The sequence below is a fragment of the Dermacentor andersoni genome, chromosome 11, assembly GCF_023375885.2.
Source record: "Dermacentor andersoni chromosome 11, qqDerAnde1_hic_scaffold, whole genome shotgun sequence".
Lineage (NCBI taxonomy): Eukaryota > Metazoa > Arthropoda > Arachnida > Ixodida > Ixodidae > Dermacentor > Dermacentor andersoni.
The window spans coordinates 93,462,223-93,477,396 of NC_092824.1; the positions used below are offsets into that span (position 1 = coordinate 93,462,223).

Below are 15,174 nucleotides of genomic sequence, written 5' to 3' on the forward strand. Positions count from 1 at the left end.
CAGGGGACACGTAAATTTACCGAGTCCACCTTATGTGCCCATTTCGGCCGTCGCTGATTGGCTGGAGCTGTACGATCGAAGAAAGCGAGAGGGGTGCGATTGTGAAGATGAACAGGTGTCATTTTCTGCGGCCCTTTAGGGAGCACGACTCAGTACGGAGGTGGGCGCCCACAGCCAGTTTCCTACTCGCTGGTCCATCTCCGGCCAAACAGCGGCGGCCTAAATAGGCAGTGTACTAAGTGAAGCCTTGCGGAATACAACGCCGGAAGTCTCCGTTATATCCGATTCCGTATGTGCCTGCATGTTGCGCCGGCTCCGCCGGCGCCTGCGTCTGGCTGCGCGTTCTTATGGCCCTGTTACGGCTGTGTTGCTGGCTGTTAGAGTGATAGCTCCTGAATCTGGCGTCTGGTTGCCCGTTCTCACCGACACCCTTGTCAGACGACCTCTTCAGGGCTCTTGGGCACATATTACCTAGAGGGAAATCTGGCGCTGCCGTGCTGTGGTATGCATGGGAATTCCGGTATATTGAGACTTCGGATTGGCATTGTACTCGGAGAGCCAGGCAAGCACCGTTCCGTCTGTAACGATGATTCGTTTTCTACTAAAACAGCTCGTGAAAAGCTGTTTTAGCTTCATTATTACACAAAAACATGTGTTTATGAGAACTTGCTATTGCATGTACAATTATATGATACGTAAAATGTATCAGCGGACCGCAAAAATTGGAGGACAAACGACAAGATTCGCGCTCACTTTCGAACATTTGTCGTCTGTTTTTGCTTTTCGTCGCTTGTCATGCATTGTAGGTGTAAGAACGCGTTATTTGTGTAGCCACATCCACGTTCTAGACGAAGCCTCTTTCAACACCAGCCAACACAAGCCTCGCAGACACATACCGTCATTCCCATGACGGCACAGCGCCCCTTAGGAAACTCCCATAGACGGTGGCGCCAGATTTCCTTCTAGGTGTTATAGAGAGAAACTTTGCTTGCGCAGCCTTTTTGGCTGTTCTTCGGCGTTTGATGTGAAACCCACCGCTGCACAAGAACCGCTGGGGAACTCCCCGTAACGGCGCTGTAAAAATGACCACCCAGGCTCGGTTCTTCCTTTTCTTTATTCGCCTCCTGATGGTTGGGAAACCCCCTGCTCGCCGAGGCAGCATGCAGTGTGCACGATGGAAGTCCTCATTCGCCGCTCCACGGTTGCGCGCCGCTTACGCGTAACGGTCCTTGCTCTTTGAAAAGCCTGTTGAAAGAAAGAAACGCCAAAGGCTCTTTTACAGCGCTCACAACCCGGCACGGTACCGACTCTCGGAGCAAACCCAAAAAGATTCCCCAAGGCGCGCAGGTTGTGCCTTCGATTTTTCTGTGTGATGTTTACGATGGCGTTAACCATCAGATTTAATTTAACGTTACTAAGTGTGTTTCGTTTCTTTTTTTTTCGGGGATAAGCAATGCAGTTTCGCCCGTATGTGATAATTTTCGTGCCTTGCGTTAGGTGTGCGACTAACAGTAATATTGATATTCTATCTTTTAAACTTTGGCCGTCTAGGATGCGTAGTGTATCGGTGATAACCAGGCACTTCTTTATACGCGACCAAGAAAGTATGTTATAAAAATACTGGTAATATGTATGTACTGCATGCAAAGAAGAAAGGTTCGGTGGATACATCATGTGGGAGGTCAGGTAGATCTTAGTGTCTTTTTTAATGCAACTAACTTTTTGGCCTGATTCAGAACGCCCGTCGTGCTTACGTGGCTGTGATTTGAAGTGAATGGGCAAAAACTGATATTTTTTTAATTGTTGAGGAGCTGTGTAAGCAGTGATAGAATGCGAACTGCAGATAGGACGTCTTCCGGCTGCTCTGTTCAGTGAGACAATCCTAAGAGCGTGCTAGGAAATTGCCAAGAAGCGCGGCACCAACAGACGAAGCAATATACCGCTTTATTGGCCCAAGTTTTAAAATATGAGTCAGTTGGCATAGTTTTAGCGCAGATGAACAGAATACAGCCAATGGAAGTGGCTAGTGATCCAGTGGCTAGTGACTAGTGGCTAGTGACTAGTGTTCCAGTGATATATGCTGTATGTGATAACTTTGCTGCGTTGCGTAAGATGTGCCAAAATTAGTATTTTAGATATGAACGACTTGCTGGCAGCGGCTTAAGAATCTTAATTCCCAAAGCTTATAAAGTTACTACAAGAGAGAGAGAGAGAAATGATGCATATAAAGGCAGGGAGGTTAACCAGAGCTAGTCCGGTTGGGCAAAGATGAAGGGGAAGGGAATGCCAAGAAAGATATAGGGGTGGAAATCGCTGGAGTTTGAGAAAAAAAAGATGTTCACTAGCGTCGCTCGGCGTTGCAATGCGTTTGTACGTTGTTCATCATCATCATCATCATCAGCCTATTTTATGTCCACTGCAGGACGAAGGCATCTATCTCCCTGCGATGTCCAATTACCCCTGTCCTGCGCCAACCGATTTCAACTAGCGCTCGCGAATTTCCTAATTTCATCACTCCATCGTCCTCGACTGTTTCTCTTCTCTTGGTACCCGTTCTGTAACCCTAATGGTCCAACGGTTTTCTAACCTCCGCATTACATGACCTGGCCAGCTCCATTTATTTTCTCTTGATGTCAATTACAATATTGTCTATACCCATTTGCTCTCTGATATGGTTACAAATCAAATATTGGTCGTTCCATGCGAGACGTCACAGGCTCAAAAGTGACCATCGCTGACTCTTTTGTAAAAAAAATGGGCTTGTTGGTGATCGTGTAGATGAGGTCCCGCCAAACTATTTTTCTCGTAAAATATTTTCGGTGAAAGCAAGCGCTTTTTGAAGTTTCCGCGAAGAACCAAAATATGGTTGGAGAAAAAAGAAGTTTTAGTCAAGTGTGAAAGAAGATACAGTGACAAATTTTACTTTAGGATATTCTACTAGCGGGTGTCCTTTCATGTTACGGCATAAGTGAGCACATTGCTTTTCCTCGTTTATTTGGCTCAATTAAACAGCAAGAAAAAAAGGTGCGTTTTCAGAAATATTTGCATAAACGTCGTCAAGCTTTCAGCCACAGCAGTTTTAATATATGATTTATTTATTTATTTATTTATTTATTTATTTATTTATTTATTTATTTATTTTAGAACATGAAATTAACACATACCTTTTACATTTGACACACTTTTTACCAGTTACTGTACTTTAATCTAAATATAACTTTCAACTATAGAATCAAGTAAGTTTACTTACGTTTACTTGCAAATTTAGCACAAGGTCACTTTGTGACGATGCTCAGGCCCAAAATAAGCATTAATGCCCTCCAGGTAAAAATACGTGAGGCTGCTCATGATGCACACCAATCTTGTGAGCTAGGAAGTTTTATTCGAGTAAATCTTGTTTCGTGCGAGAAAAATATTATTTAAGTCCACAATCAATCTCACCGGTAGGCACTCCCGAACTGTCTTCACTGCAGAACACTTATGTGCCGCTGGCCATTTTATTAGAACGCATATGCACTGTTATACCAAGCGAACTCGTGCATTCTCAGTCGACATCAGTATAGATGCATCGTCAACGGTGTATGTTCGTCAGTTCACCACTTTCGATAGGGGGCGGGGGGGAGCGAGGGGGGGGGGGGGGACAGTCATGTAGGCGGACACGGCAAGCATGGATGTGATCTTTCTGGAGTGTCAGATAGTGACTAACTTAGCCTCATTCTGTCCTATGTAGAAGCAGTATAACCACACGGTTATTTCTTATCTGCTGCTTCACATAAGAACCAAAACGACGTTTGATGAAGCCCACGAATACTGACAGCAGACTATAGTCTGCAAACTCAAAATTTATTAACATTTGTTTCCTATGCCACGGTTGGCGGGGAGTGTCAAGTATTCAGGTTCTTGCATAACTCGCAATCTGCCGACGAGTAATACAGAATAATACAGAATAATGAATCAGCGCCGTGCGCTATATCTCGTCTCGGATAATTCGGCCGTCCTGACGACGACCTCGAAACCGTCATGTTGCACTTTCAGCACACGAAACTTAGTTATGGAGTCATCGGCACTCAAACAGTGTAAACGGATACGTTATTACAATTTACTGCGCATTAACAAGCACGAGCCAATATGTTATGTATTGAAAATTCATAGGCACGGCACGAACTCAATTGTCGCCCAGACATGTTTTGCAGTGAAGGCACAGTTCGAGAGTGCATACGGGTGAGATTGGTTATCGACTTCAAAAACATTTTTCTCACCTTACACAAAATTTACTCGAATTAAAACTGCTAGATCGCAGCTTCAAAGGTTTGTGCATATAATGGGCTAGCTCACGCATATTTATCAGGAGGGCCTTAAGGCTTAATTTAGGTCTCAACATAGCCAAAAAGTACCGTTCAATTATTTGGAGGTAACTTACAGGAAAAGTACCCAATTTCATAAGGGAACATTTATAGCACAATAGCAACGGAAAAAAACTAGAAAAATAGTGGCTGAGTCGCTAACAATTTCTATGCAAGAAATGTCGGAAAACGCACATGTTTTTGCTTTTTTACAGAGTCAACTAAGCGCGGAAAATTCATAAATGTGTTCACCTATGCCGTCACATAATAGAACCACACCAATATAATATTTTCCGTTGTACCTAGTTTGACACTTCATTTTAAATATTTCCCTCCGGCCAACTTTTGCTTCTTCGCGGAAACATCAAGGAGCGCTTACGTCACCAAGAATTTTTTTTTCGAGAAAAATACTTGGGGTGAAACCTCATTCGCACAATCACCAACTCGCCCCTTTTTCTTCCAAGAGAATCGACGGCGATCACTTTTGGGGTCTTGGGACGTTTCGCTTGGAATGAACCGTACAGAGACGCCACAGTGAAATGCCGCTATTGCCGTATTGTGCCGGCACTGCACCTAAATTCTCCTTCCTTAAATGTTAAAGAAATTAGAATGGAATAATATTCCTGGATCGAGTTTCGTCTGATCGATATCAGGAGTGATACAAATAATTTGTTGATTTTCGTACTTAAATTTATTTATTTATTTATTTATTTATTTATTTATTTATTTATTTATTTATTTATTTATTTATTTATTTATCGCCATCACGAATTCAGATTTCCTGCTCACCACTCAGTCGCTGAAGTAGGTCTTCACCACGTTAAGAGTGACTACATGGAGAAGCCAGATCTACAGGGCGTCTTTACCAAATGGTGCTACTGAACGACGGCAGCCAGCTCATGTACCGGGATCAAGTCATGTGGTCCTTGCTGGATTATTTCAAACTACTAAGATACCAGCTTTACACAACACTTCTAGCCAAGCAACATGGCCCTGGTGAATTCTTGTCGCGGCGTGAGCCCTTTTTCGTGAGCAGCTTTTGTCATTCAGTGCGAACAAGTCAAAGCGTCAGTGAATGCGAGCGTGCGAGCCGAGTGAGCGTGAGTGAGTGAATCAGTGAGTGAGAGTGTGAGTGAATAGGTCAGTCAATCAGTGACCAAGCGAGCGAGTTAGGGATGGCTGGAGTGAGTCAGTGTGCTTTTGGGATTGTGAGTGTGTGCGAGTGATTGCGTGAATGTGAGAGAGTGTAAGTTAGTAAGCCAGTCAGTGAGCGAGCGAGTAAGTTGATTGTGTGAGTGAGTGAGTGAGTGAGTGAGTGAGTGAGTGAGTGAGTGAGTGAGTGAGTGAGTGAGTGAGTGAGTGAGTGAGTGAGTGAGTGAGTGAGTGAGTGAGTGAGTGAGTGAGTGAGTGAGTGAGTGAGTGAGTGAGTGAGTGAGTGAGTGAGTGAGTGAGTGAGTGAGTGAGTGAGTGAGTGAGCCTGTCAGTCAGCGAGCGAGTGAGTTGGTTGGAGTGAGTGAATGAAGTGGCATAGGTAATTATGGACCCCTCTTACCTGGAAAGCTCATGCCCGAGATAGCCAGTATGACGACAACGAGGACGAACAGAAACAGGAAGACGAGGAGCATGATGAGGGAACGCTCAGGGAACAGGGTCATGCCATCGTCGCGCCTCCTGCAGAGGGAGAGAAGAGAGCGGTAACTGTCAATGGATGATATGCATATAAATTCTGGAGTACAGTCCCTATCTGGTGCGTAGACAGCTGTAATTTATTCTGGTTAATATTAAGCTTTGCGGACATAGCATACAATCCGCAGGGGTTATAACTGTGATCCATGCGTAAAACATATTTCACTTAATTGCGGTAAACATTTTTCTAAGAAAAGATCAAATTGGGTGCTAGCGGCGCTGCAGGAGTCACCCTTGGATTGTGCCTCGAGATGAGCCTACAGAAAACATTTGGAGGACGCTTAAGGAGACGCTGGCGGGGAATGCTATGCAAGAAGGGAAGCTTTCTGATAGAGACACGGCCTCTTGCGTGGGCCTCATGCGTGAGTGCCATGCTACGAATAACTCGCTCATCCAGCCGTAAAAAAAGATGTCTAAGAATCTGTTTCAGATGCATTGACTGCGTCGCAACAATCAGAAAATAAAAAAATAAAATGGGCAGCGCGGGAAAATTTCCGGGCATGGGCACGCAAAATGGATGATTTCGTAAAGATATAAAACAAAATTTAAATCGGTCTAAGCGCTCCGCGATTGTTAGCCGATCGTAAATTCATGTTCGAAATGCAGCAAAAGAAGCATTCTATCCGTTATCATTATCAAATATTTTTTTTAAACACATAGCTTGCAGCTACGGTGACATACGATGGGAAAAGACAAAAAAAACATTAAGTACCGACGTTAACAGTCTCTACTAATGAAAACATTAAAGATAATTGAAAGAACTGACTGCCCGGAAGTAAATAAACATTCGCAAATAACTCACAAATAAACAACTACAAATGTCTAAAAGGCTGGATGGAGTCTCGGTAACCAGCCCACATGACGCTACGGTTATCTTTCCATATCCCACTGGAAGGTTAGCCGTAAGCGTCTCCTTGCGGATAACACGAATGATAACCTGCGATAGGCCTGTCCATTATAAAAACACAAAGTGTAACTTCAAAAAGGAGATAAGAAAGAGATGAGGTAGCCGGGACCTGCTCACCTAGCGGCAAAATGGCTAAGGTAATAGTCGACAGACACGGCAACAGAGTCAGTGTCCGACAGACCAAAATTGTAGGTAATAATAAACAACAGTAGCAGTTAACAAGCGTTATAAAAAGCAAGGAGGCAGCCAGTATCGGAGCGATATTGGCCGACGAGAGGGTACTTTGTTCGTTTAAAGAAGTTCCACGGTAAGGCCAAGTCCATGGACGAAAAAGGTATGCAAAAGTAATGTCACTACGTAAAGGAAACAGTTATGGGTAGGTCGAAATAATAAGCAGTAATCAGTGACGGGGGCCAGGACCACCTAACCGAACTGGACACTTGTTACCCTATGTTTAGCCAACAAAGAATGTTGACAATGAGACAACGGTGACAAAAAGACAACGTCGAAGAAGCCGAAAATTGCCGTAAAAACAAGGAGCGAGTACATATAACGAAAAAAAAAGGAAGCATTAACTGTGTGCTCATAGCAGCCGCAGTTGCTGGAGCCAAGGCCACTACGGGTCGAGCACCACGCTAGGCCTATGCGACGAACGGAAGGGGTCTAAAGACAGTGTCCGAGCTACTGAAATTGCGGTAACGACCAGCAAAGTGGCAACATACGATAAAGAAAATGATGGCGGCGATGACCTGGATGGTCGTGGCAGTGGCCAGGATCACCTCGTTCGAGCTGGTCGAAGCGTTAGGGTTAGAGCCCCGCTCGAGGGAGGGGATAAAAAAATGACAATGCGCCGGCGCTACCGGAAACTCCACGTGGGAAAACCACGTGGAAGAAAGAAAGAACGTAAGAGAAAAGCGAAGCAGGAGCAGCAGCACTTACCTGGACCTGCCGCCCGGTGTTAGCGGCGTGGCCCTAGAACGTAAGAACGTAAGAAAACCACGTGAGAAAACCACGTGGAAGAAAGAAAGAACGTAAGAGAAAAGCGAAGGAGGTGGAGCAGCACTTACCTGGACCTGCCGCCCGGTGTTAGCGGCGTGCCCCTAGAGGGGGGGCCCCACCGCTGCGGGTACTGGACGGGCATTCCGGGAGTGGCCACGCGCAGTGGGCCCGAGGGCGTCCGCACCAGGTACCCGCGGCTTCCCGCCGATATGGGCGAGCGAATCATGCCCATGCGCATCGGCGGGCCACGCACCATACCCGGGGACATCATACCCGGCGGTGACATGATTGCGCGCTGCGGCGGCGACATGGCTGGGCGCTGCGGCGACATCGGCGACATACCCCCGGCGGCCTGGTTCTGTTCCGAGGAGAGGCCGCAAGACGCGCGGTTTTCGGCGAACGCAAAAAAAAAAGAAAGAGTCCGTTAGTCCTTGAACGCGCGAGCCAGTTGCAACCTACGCATGGTTGCTAGTAAAACAACACGAACGGTTGACGGAACAAGACGCGAAACGAAAGTTCTTCGAAACATTTATGTTACTCGGACAAGCAAAGTACGGCGTCAAACTAGCAGCTAGTCACTTCGGCAGTCCCAGTTAATAACGGCAGAGTACGTCCTCAAGCGTCTCGGTGGAATGGGTGACACTGATACTGGACTTTTGTGCTCTCTCGTCTCGTCAACGACGTTGAGCATCATACTTACCAAACAGCGCAAAGCCGCCTCGACTCGACTCTTTAGGGTGAAATTCCTTGGACCGTAGCTGCGTGCGTCATTAGCGCAGGCAGAGTGGTGCTGCAGTTCAGTCCAGGGCTTGAGACTGCAGCACTGGTTTTTGCTTCACGGCAAATGATAGGGTTTCGTGTGCTCAGCCGTTCACTTTATCAAACAAGCTATATTCTTGCCGTATACTTGCCTTCAGGTAAACCTCAACAGTGTGACAAGGCGTTCGCTCAGGCGAACGAGGACTGGTCCTGCTTATAACGGTTTCCCATGGTCCACGACTATAACTCACGTCGTAAACCATGCCCATTTCAAGAGCTAAGCGAGATCGCCAGAAGATCGGCACTTGGGGCCAGAATCTTCACTTATACCGCTGACACGTACGAACTAAAGGCCTTCGAGGTAACGATCTTTCTTTTACAGTGAAGGACCCCTTATCGAAAGGAGTTTCGCCGCTGACACATGGTATGGCGCGGTCTCTATGTTTTCGGTGAGCAACGAAGCAAAACGCATGGCACTAATGTTCTTTTAACTGATTAAACGTTAAAGAAAAATCTGGTCAAACTGCGTCACTTCTAGCTATATTATCATTTTAGCAAGCACTAAAATTATTAACAAGGCGCATTGTGTTTCGTTAAGTTTTGTGTTTCAGAAGGGCTGAGCACAGAGGGAGTAGCGGGAGGTGAGGTGAGAAGGGAGGCGTAATTACCCCTTTAGGCCCTAAAGGAGTTTGGATTACCTCCGCTTCCCCAAGGGAAATTCACCGAAAAGTAAATACCCCTTTGTCATGACTCGTCTCGCGTGAACGCTACTCCAGTAGATGTCCCCTAACTCCGAAGGCCTTTGGAGTGTCCGTGTGTCAGAGGTATGAGCGACGTAAGCTTGCCATTATTAAGCTCGTACGAGCTTGAAACACCGTGACTAGCGTATCCAAGCTGAATCGAAAGGTCAAAAGACTAGAGGACGCGAACATGCCACCTGTTTTGCCGAAGGTTGAAGCCCTGTTTTGTGGCATCGCGGTGCCATGAGGTCATAAGTGCCATTTGGATCATATCTGAGCACTTGTTTATTTGCATATCTGATCATATCTGATCATATCTGAGCACTTGTTTATTTGCATTTCTGATCATATCTGATCATATCTGATCATATCTGAGCACTTGTTTATTTGCATTTCTCAACTCATTTCTCGTTTCTCATTTCTCAACTCTCCGGCAAAGGTCGCGCAAGACAGCGAGACAGCATTCAAGCTTTATCGCGGTGATAAGCAAGGTGTCATAGCCATGTTATCGTTAGAGTCCCGCTTATAATTTCCAGACCTCGCAACGTTTATGTTGCTCACATACTTCTCTGAAACGACCAGTAGAAGAGGCCGTACCCGAGTATAACATGGGCAGATTGGCTATAACGAAGAGCAGGCGCTGCCTCTGTGTCGACAGCAGTTTGACGCAAAATGAGGTCGACCCCCGGAAAGAAAAACAAGAAGCATTGCATATTGTGGCGAGGGGCGTTCAAAAAGTGAAATGTAGGAATCGAATCGAATACGTATATTTGGGAAAATTTACCTCCGATTATCGGCTATTGTATCTTTTTAAACAGCCAAATGCAAACAATGAAATATTAAGCCTCCGGGAAGTTCGCTTGTAGAATTGCCAGACTTATTTACATTATTAAATGCATGCATGCATTGCCATTGACAAAAGTACATAGGGTCATTTCAGGAGCTTTTGACTTAGCAACAATTGCTTTCCGTTATCTGATTTCTGTTATCGGTTCTCCTGCAGCCGAATCAATCATTTGGAACAGCGCTCACCTGACTCGATTCCTATCCCGTTAGATTCGTATTCGCAGTTGGAATATTCGAACGCCTCTAAATGCAGCCCCCATCGGCCTCACCCGCAATATCGTTCCCGGTGGGCGGTCCTCGCTGGTCTCCGAAGACGTGGACTCCATCTTGCGGATGACCTCGTAGATGACGCGCTCGGTGGACGAGATCACGTTGTCGTCCATGGGCCTCTGGTGCTGCAGGGCGATGTCGCGCAGCTGCTGCGTCAGCTGCGTCGTCATGGGCGCGCTGCGGACTTGCATGTCGGACTGCTGGTGGCGAAACTCCTCGTGGGACCTCATGGAGGCCCCCGTGGCCAGCTGCCTCTCGTAACCCCCGGGTCGCGCCGGCGGTCCGGCCGGAGGGGGAGGCGCGCCGGACTCGCTCAGGTTGACGACCACGGTCGTGGGCGGAAGCACGATGGGACGCCGGGACTGCGGCGGCGGTTCCAGCCGCGGCACGGACCCCACCGGGCCGACGGGCTCCGAGTAGTCGAAGTAACCGTCCTGGCGATGGCGTTGCAGGGCGCCGCCGCCGCAGCTTTCGTCGTAGAAGACGGACTGTTGAGTTATGTTTGGTCGCTCCAGCCGCTCGGACCGCTCGCGTCTGGGAGGCGGCGGCGGCTGCTCGTCCACGTAGTATTCGTCGAACGCGGGCGGCCTCGGCGGCCGCGGAGGTGGAACGTCCACGTAGAAGGTCTGGCCGCGGGCTCCGCCGCCCATGCCATGCCCTCCTCCTTCGCCCTCGCTGATGTTGGTGGCGGATCGCCTTTGGTACATCTGCACCTCGACGTAGTTTTGGCCCTCCTGTTCGTCTTCGTACTCGTCGTTGTAGAACCGTTCGGCGTACACCGGTCCCGGCTCGGCCATCGCCCGAAGCATCGTCTCCGACGGGGGCGGCGCCTTGTACGCGCCCAGCGCCGGCCTCTTGGGTTTTTCTTTCGGCTTGTCTGGTCTCTCGACGCGCTCGCTCTTCTCGGATTTGTCGGACCTTTCAGACTTCTCGGACTTCTCGATCTTCCTGTCCGAAGACTCTTCGACGCGCTTGTCGGATTTGGGAGAGCCCTTCACCGATCCCTTCGCAGATCCCTTCGTAGATCCCTTGCCCGGACTCTTGGGGGTCTTGGGGCTCTTCTCTTTCCCTCCCTTGTCCTTGCCTCCCTTGTCTTTGTCTTTTTTGTCGTCTTTGCCCCCTTTCTTGTCCTTCTTGTCGTCTTTCTTATCGTCCTTGCCTCCCTTCTTGTCCTTTCCTTTTTTTTCGTCGTCGTCTTCCTCTTCTGGCATCCTCGGAGATCGATTTAGACGCTCGCCGAGTTACTCACACCTGGGAAATAAATCAAGAGGAGCCATGGACAGTCTTCAAAATTTCGCCGGTCCAAGCAGATCTAAAGCAGCAGTCGTGCGGAATTTGTGCCACTATCGCAGCAAGGCAGCATATAAATTTGTGTGGCGGTTATGCCCACGTTGTTAACAAGGTTGAACTGCGCTTGCCGGGGCCTCGCTATCAAGCTACAGTCACGTGCAGTACCTCATTGCGGCTACAAACCTCCGCACAGAACAAGAATAAAAATGTTAGAACGACACATAAGCGCCAAGAGCGACACAACTTAAAGCGCCAGTAATGCTAACTGAAAGCGCAGCAGAGGGCGACAGAAAGTTAGGTGGGCGGATGAGATTAAGAAGTTTGCAGGAACAACATGGCCACAATTAGCACATGACCAGGGTAGTTGGAGAAGTATGGGAGAGGCCTTTGCCCTGCAGTGGGCATAACCAGGCTGATGATGAATGCTAACTTCAAGACCGGACGTCGGGAGGCGTCGAGTAGGTGCATTGACCTGAAGCGACAAATATGACAGATATGTGCTCGTTATAGTTGAGAATAGCAGGTGGTTGATGCGAACTCGATTGAAGTAGAGAAGAAAAAGCCGAAACATTGAATTACCACTCCTTCAACCCCGTTCAATCGCCCTTCAACTTCATCGCATTGCGATTAACCATACGCACACTCTTTCCATGCGTCACCGCACGCGTACATGTGTTTGCTGCACCTCTTACATGTAAGAGGTGCATGGGCGGAAACCAATGTTATTCAGACCTAGACGGGGGCATTTATATGGCCGCACGTTAGAGCTCCGAAAGCCTTCTGGGATATATGAAGTCCATTCTCAGATAGCGATGCTGCTACCTCGCTTTCGTTAGAGTGGAAGCGCGTGAAAAACGCGCGCATGTGGTTGGCGCTTGAAGTGATAGCCACACGCCGCGCGCGCTTTTCGTACGACAGCGGCGCAGTCTCTATATACGCCAGGCGCTCTCCGCACCAAGACAATTGTCGAAATTGATTCAGTGCTCCTGAGTACGAGCAAGAGGATTTTAGCCTGTGGTGTTACAGCGGCACAAAGCGATCACCGACGAGGCGCGGTAGATGTCCTTTGCAACCACATGAAGTACGTTTCATGTGGTTGCCGCGTTAGCCTAAAAAAAGAAAGAACTCGTCTCCATTTAGAAACTAGGTGAGAGCAGAGTCACATCGCTAGGTAACGTGACCTCTTGTCGTCGGTCTATGATAACAGCTGCAGAAAGGTGAGAACGGACGAGCGCCTAGCCCTTGTTCAATACTCCCGCCTTCGACGTAAGCGCGTATGGGGGCTATCTTGTTAAGGTTAGCTTGAACGCTCACGTCGAAATATACACATACGACAAAGTATACATAGCATATAACACCGATATTTTTCACTAATACAGTTAATCTTCTGAAAGAATTAGCTTTTTTCTTCGGCAGAGAAAGGAAAGGTGACAATTTCCTGAGGAAATTAGGGTCAAACATGCTTCATTTAAAGTTTGCTTTCTAATCCAACGCATATGATGTTTATGACGTCGCAACCAGCCTTCACAATAGTTTAATTTCTGGGCCGTGTTAATATTTTTCTTTTCGCCGAAAAGTTGGTAAGTGCATTTTTGACGAAGAAAGATGTACACCGACCAAGTAAGCTTACTTAACAGACAAGACGTTTCGGCTTCCATACGGAAGTGTTGTTCGCAATGGGGTGAAAAAAGTAAGCGCCTGTTTAAAAAGGTTTTAGCATGTGGCGCAAGCACCACGCGTAAGACGGAGGAGGGTTCCTTCGTTTCGATTAAGCGTGTTTTCTGAGATTGTATCTCAAGAGACTCTAGGTACAGACGTGACTTGCAGTTTCTTTCCTGGCTGATTAGACTAGATTTCATCCAGTCAGTATTGTGCGCAGTCGTTGCTGCGTGCTCTGCCAAAGCGTTTGAAGCCACTCTCATCCACATCGTTTTGATGTTGGCGCAGCTGCTGTTTAAGGCTGCCCGTCTCCCCTGTGTAGACGCAATCGCAATCCGCACAGGGGATCTTGTAAACAACGCCAGGAAAGGCTTCCTTCTGTAGATTGTCCTTCCCGCTAACGAGCGCATTCCCCAGTTCGCGCACAGGAACGTGATCCACATCGGCGTCATATTTACGCAGCACGCGTGATAAGGTCTCGTTTATCCCGGCCACGTAAGGAATGGAAGCGCGTTTCTTTGGACGGGCTGTGCCAGCTTGGAAAGAGTTGAACAAACGGTGCTCTACAGCATTCATGAACGCAGGGGGGTAACCCCGTCGCCGAAAGATCCTTCCGGTTCGTCTGCACGTCGGAATTTAGGTCTTCAGGTTTCGTGCGCGTAGGGCTCGCACGGCCCAACAGGGAGGCAACTACTGACCTCTTGTGAGAGCTAGGGTACACAGACAAATTCAGGTAGCGGCCGGTGTGGGTACTCTTTCTGAAAACGTTGAAAGAAAGCGCATCATGGCTTCGTTTCACCAATACGTCCAAAAAAACGCAACTTCTGGTCAGTCTCCATCTCAACCGTGAACTGAATGTAATCTGCTCGATTGTTTAGATGCGTGGGGAAAGCTTTCAAAGCGCAGCGCTTGATTACGCAAGAACAGCGGCTGCGCCAACTTCAAAACGATGTGGATAAGAGAGGAGTGGCTTCACATGCTTTGGCAGAGCACACAGCAACGCGTCTACGAAACCTGGACCCGTGTCTGCAGACGAAGTGAGCGAGTAGGGCTACGCGGTAGTGGCCCCTTAGCCGTCGCTGGCCGCGTCCTATCAAGCCGATGGTGGCCGGCGGCTTACCTCGGGCAAGCGGGCGGGGGATGCCTACCGGAGGTTGTGGTCGAAGTCGGCGGGGGCCTGGGTGCCTGCTGACCTGCGTGGGCCCCGCTGACCTGGGTGCCGACGGCGGTCGCGTTCGTCGGAATACGGCACGGGCCGGGCGCGCCCTGCGTGGCTCGGACACGCGCAGAAAGTGCGCGCACAGCCACCGCTTCCTCCTCTTCCTCGCTTGCCTCCCCGCTTAACCGCTTGATTCATGGCCAGTCGACCAACGGTGGGTAGTCGCCTCAATCGTTTGTTTGTAAAATTAAATTCTGGGGTTTTACGTGCCAGAACCACTTTCTGATTATGAGGCACGCCGTAGTGGAGGATTCCGGAAATTTCGACCAGCTGGGGTTCTTTAACGTGCACCTAAATCTAAGTAGACGGGCATTTTCGCCCCCATCGAAATGCTGCCGCCGTGGCCGGAATTCGATCCCGCGACCTCGTGCTCAGCAGCCCAACAGCATAGCCACTGAGCACCCACGGCGGGTACATCCAGAGTAAGCGCGCTGCGTCGACAGGTTCTTGCGGGTG

The 15,174-nt window shown here is 48.4% G+C and overlaps 1 protein-coding gene across 1 annotated transcript; it reads right to left on the reverse strand.

Annotated features, from left to right (window-relative positions):
* Nucleotides 1–1,095: 1,095 nt before the first annotated feature.
* On the reverse strand, nucleotides 1,096–14,793 carry LOC126539051 (uncharacterized). The gene is made up of 6 exons (XM_055075307.2): nucleotides 14,620–14,793; nucleotides 10,550–11,801; nucleotides 8,004–8,293; nucleotides 7,876–7,908; nucleotides 5,896–6,014; nucleotides 1,096–1,245 (listed from the first exon to the last, which is right to left on the reverse strand). Exons 2-6 carry the CDS (start codon nucleotides 11,759–11,761, stop codon nucleotides 1,214–1,216), a joined length of 1,686 nt encoding a protein of 561 aa, XP_054931282.2. The 5' UTR covers nucleotides 11,762–11,801; nucleotides 14,620–14,793; the 3' UTR covers nucleotides 1,096–1,213.
* Nucleotides 14,794–15,174: the final 381 nt, after the last annotated feature.

Bases quoted from the DNA above. Each gene is read 5' to 3' on its own strand.
- LOC126539051 (XM_055075307.2), bottom strand. From the start codon at position 11,761: ATGCCAGAAGAGGAAGACGACGACGAAAAAAAAGGAAAGGACAAGAAG. The intron at 6,015-7,875 runs GTAAGTGCTGCT...CTCCCTCTGCAG, and splicing joins ACACCGGGCGGCAGGTCCAG to GAGGCGCGACGATGGCATGA. The intron at 1,246-5,895 runs GTAAGAGGGGTC...TTCTTTCAACAG, and splicing joins CTCGGGCATGAGCTTTCCAG to GCTTTTCAAAGAGCAAGGAC.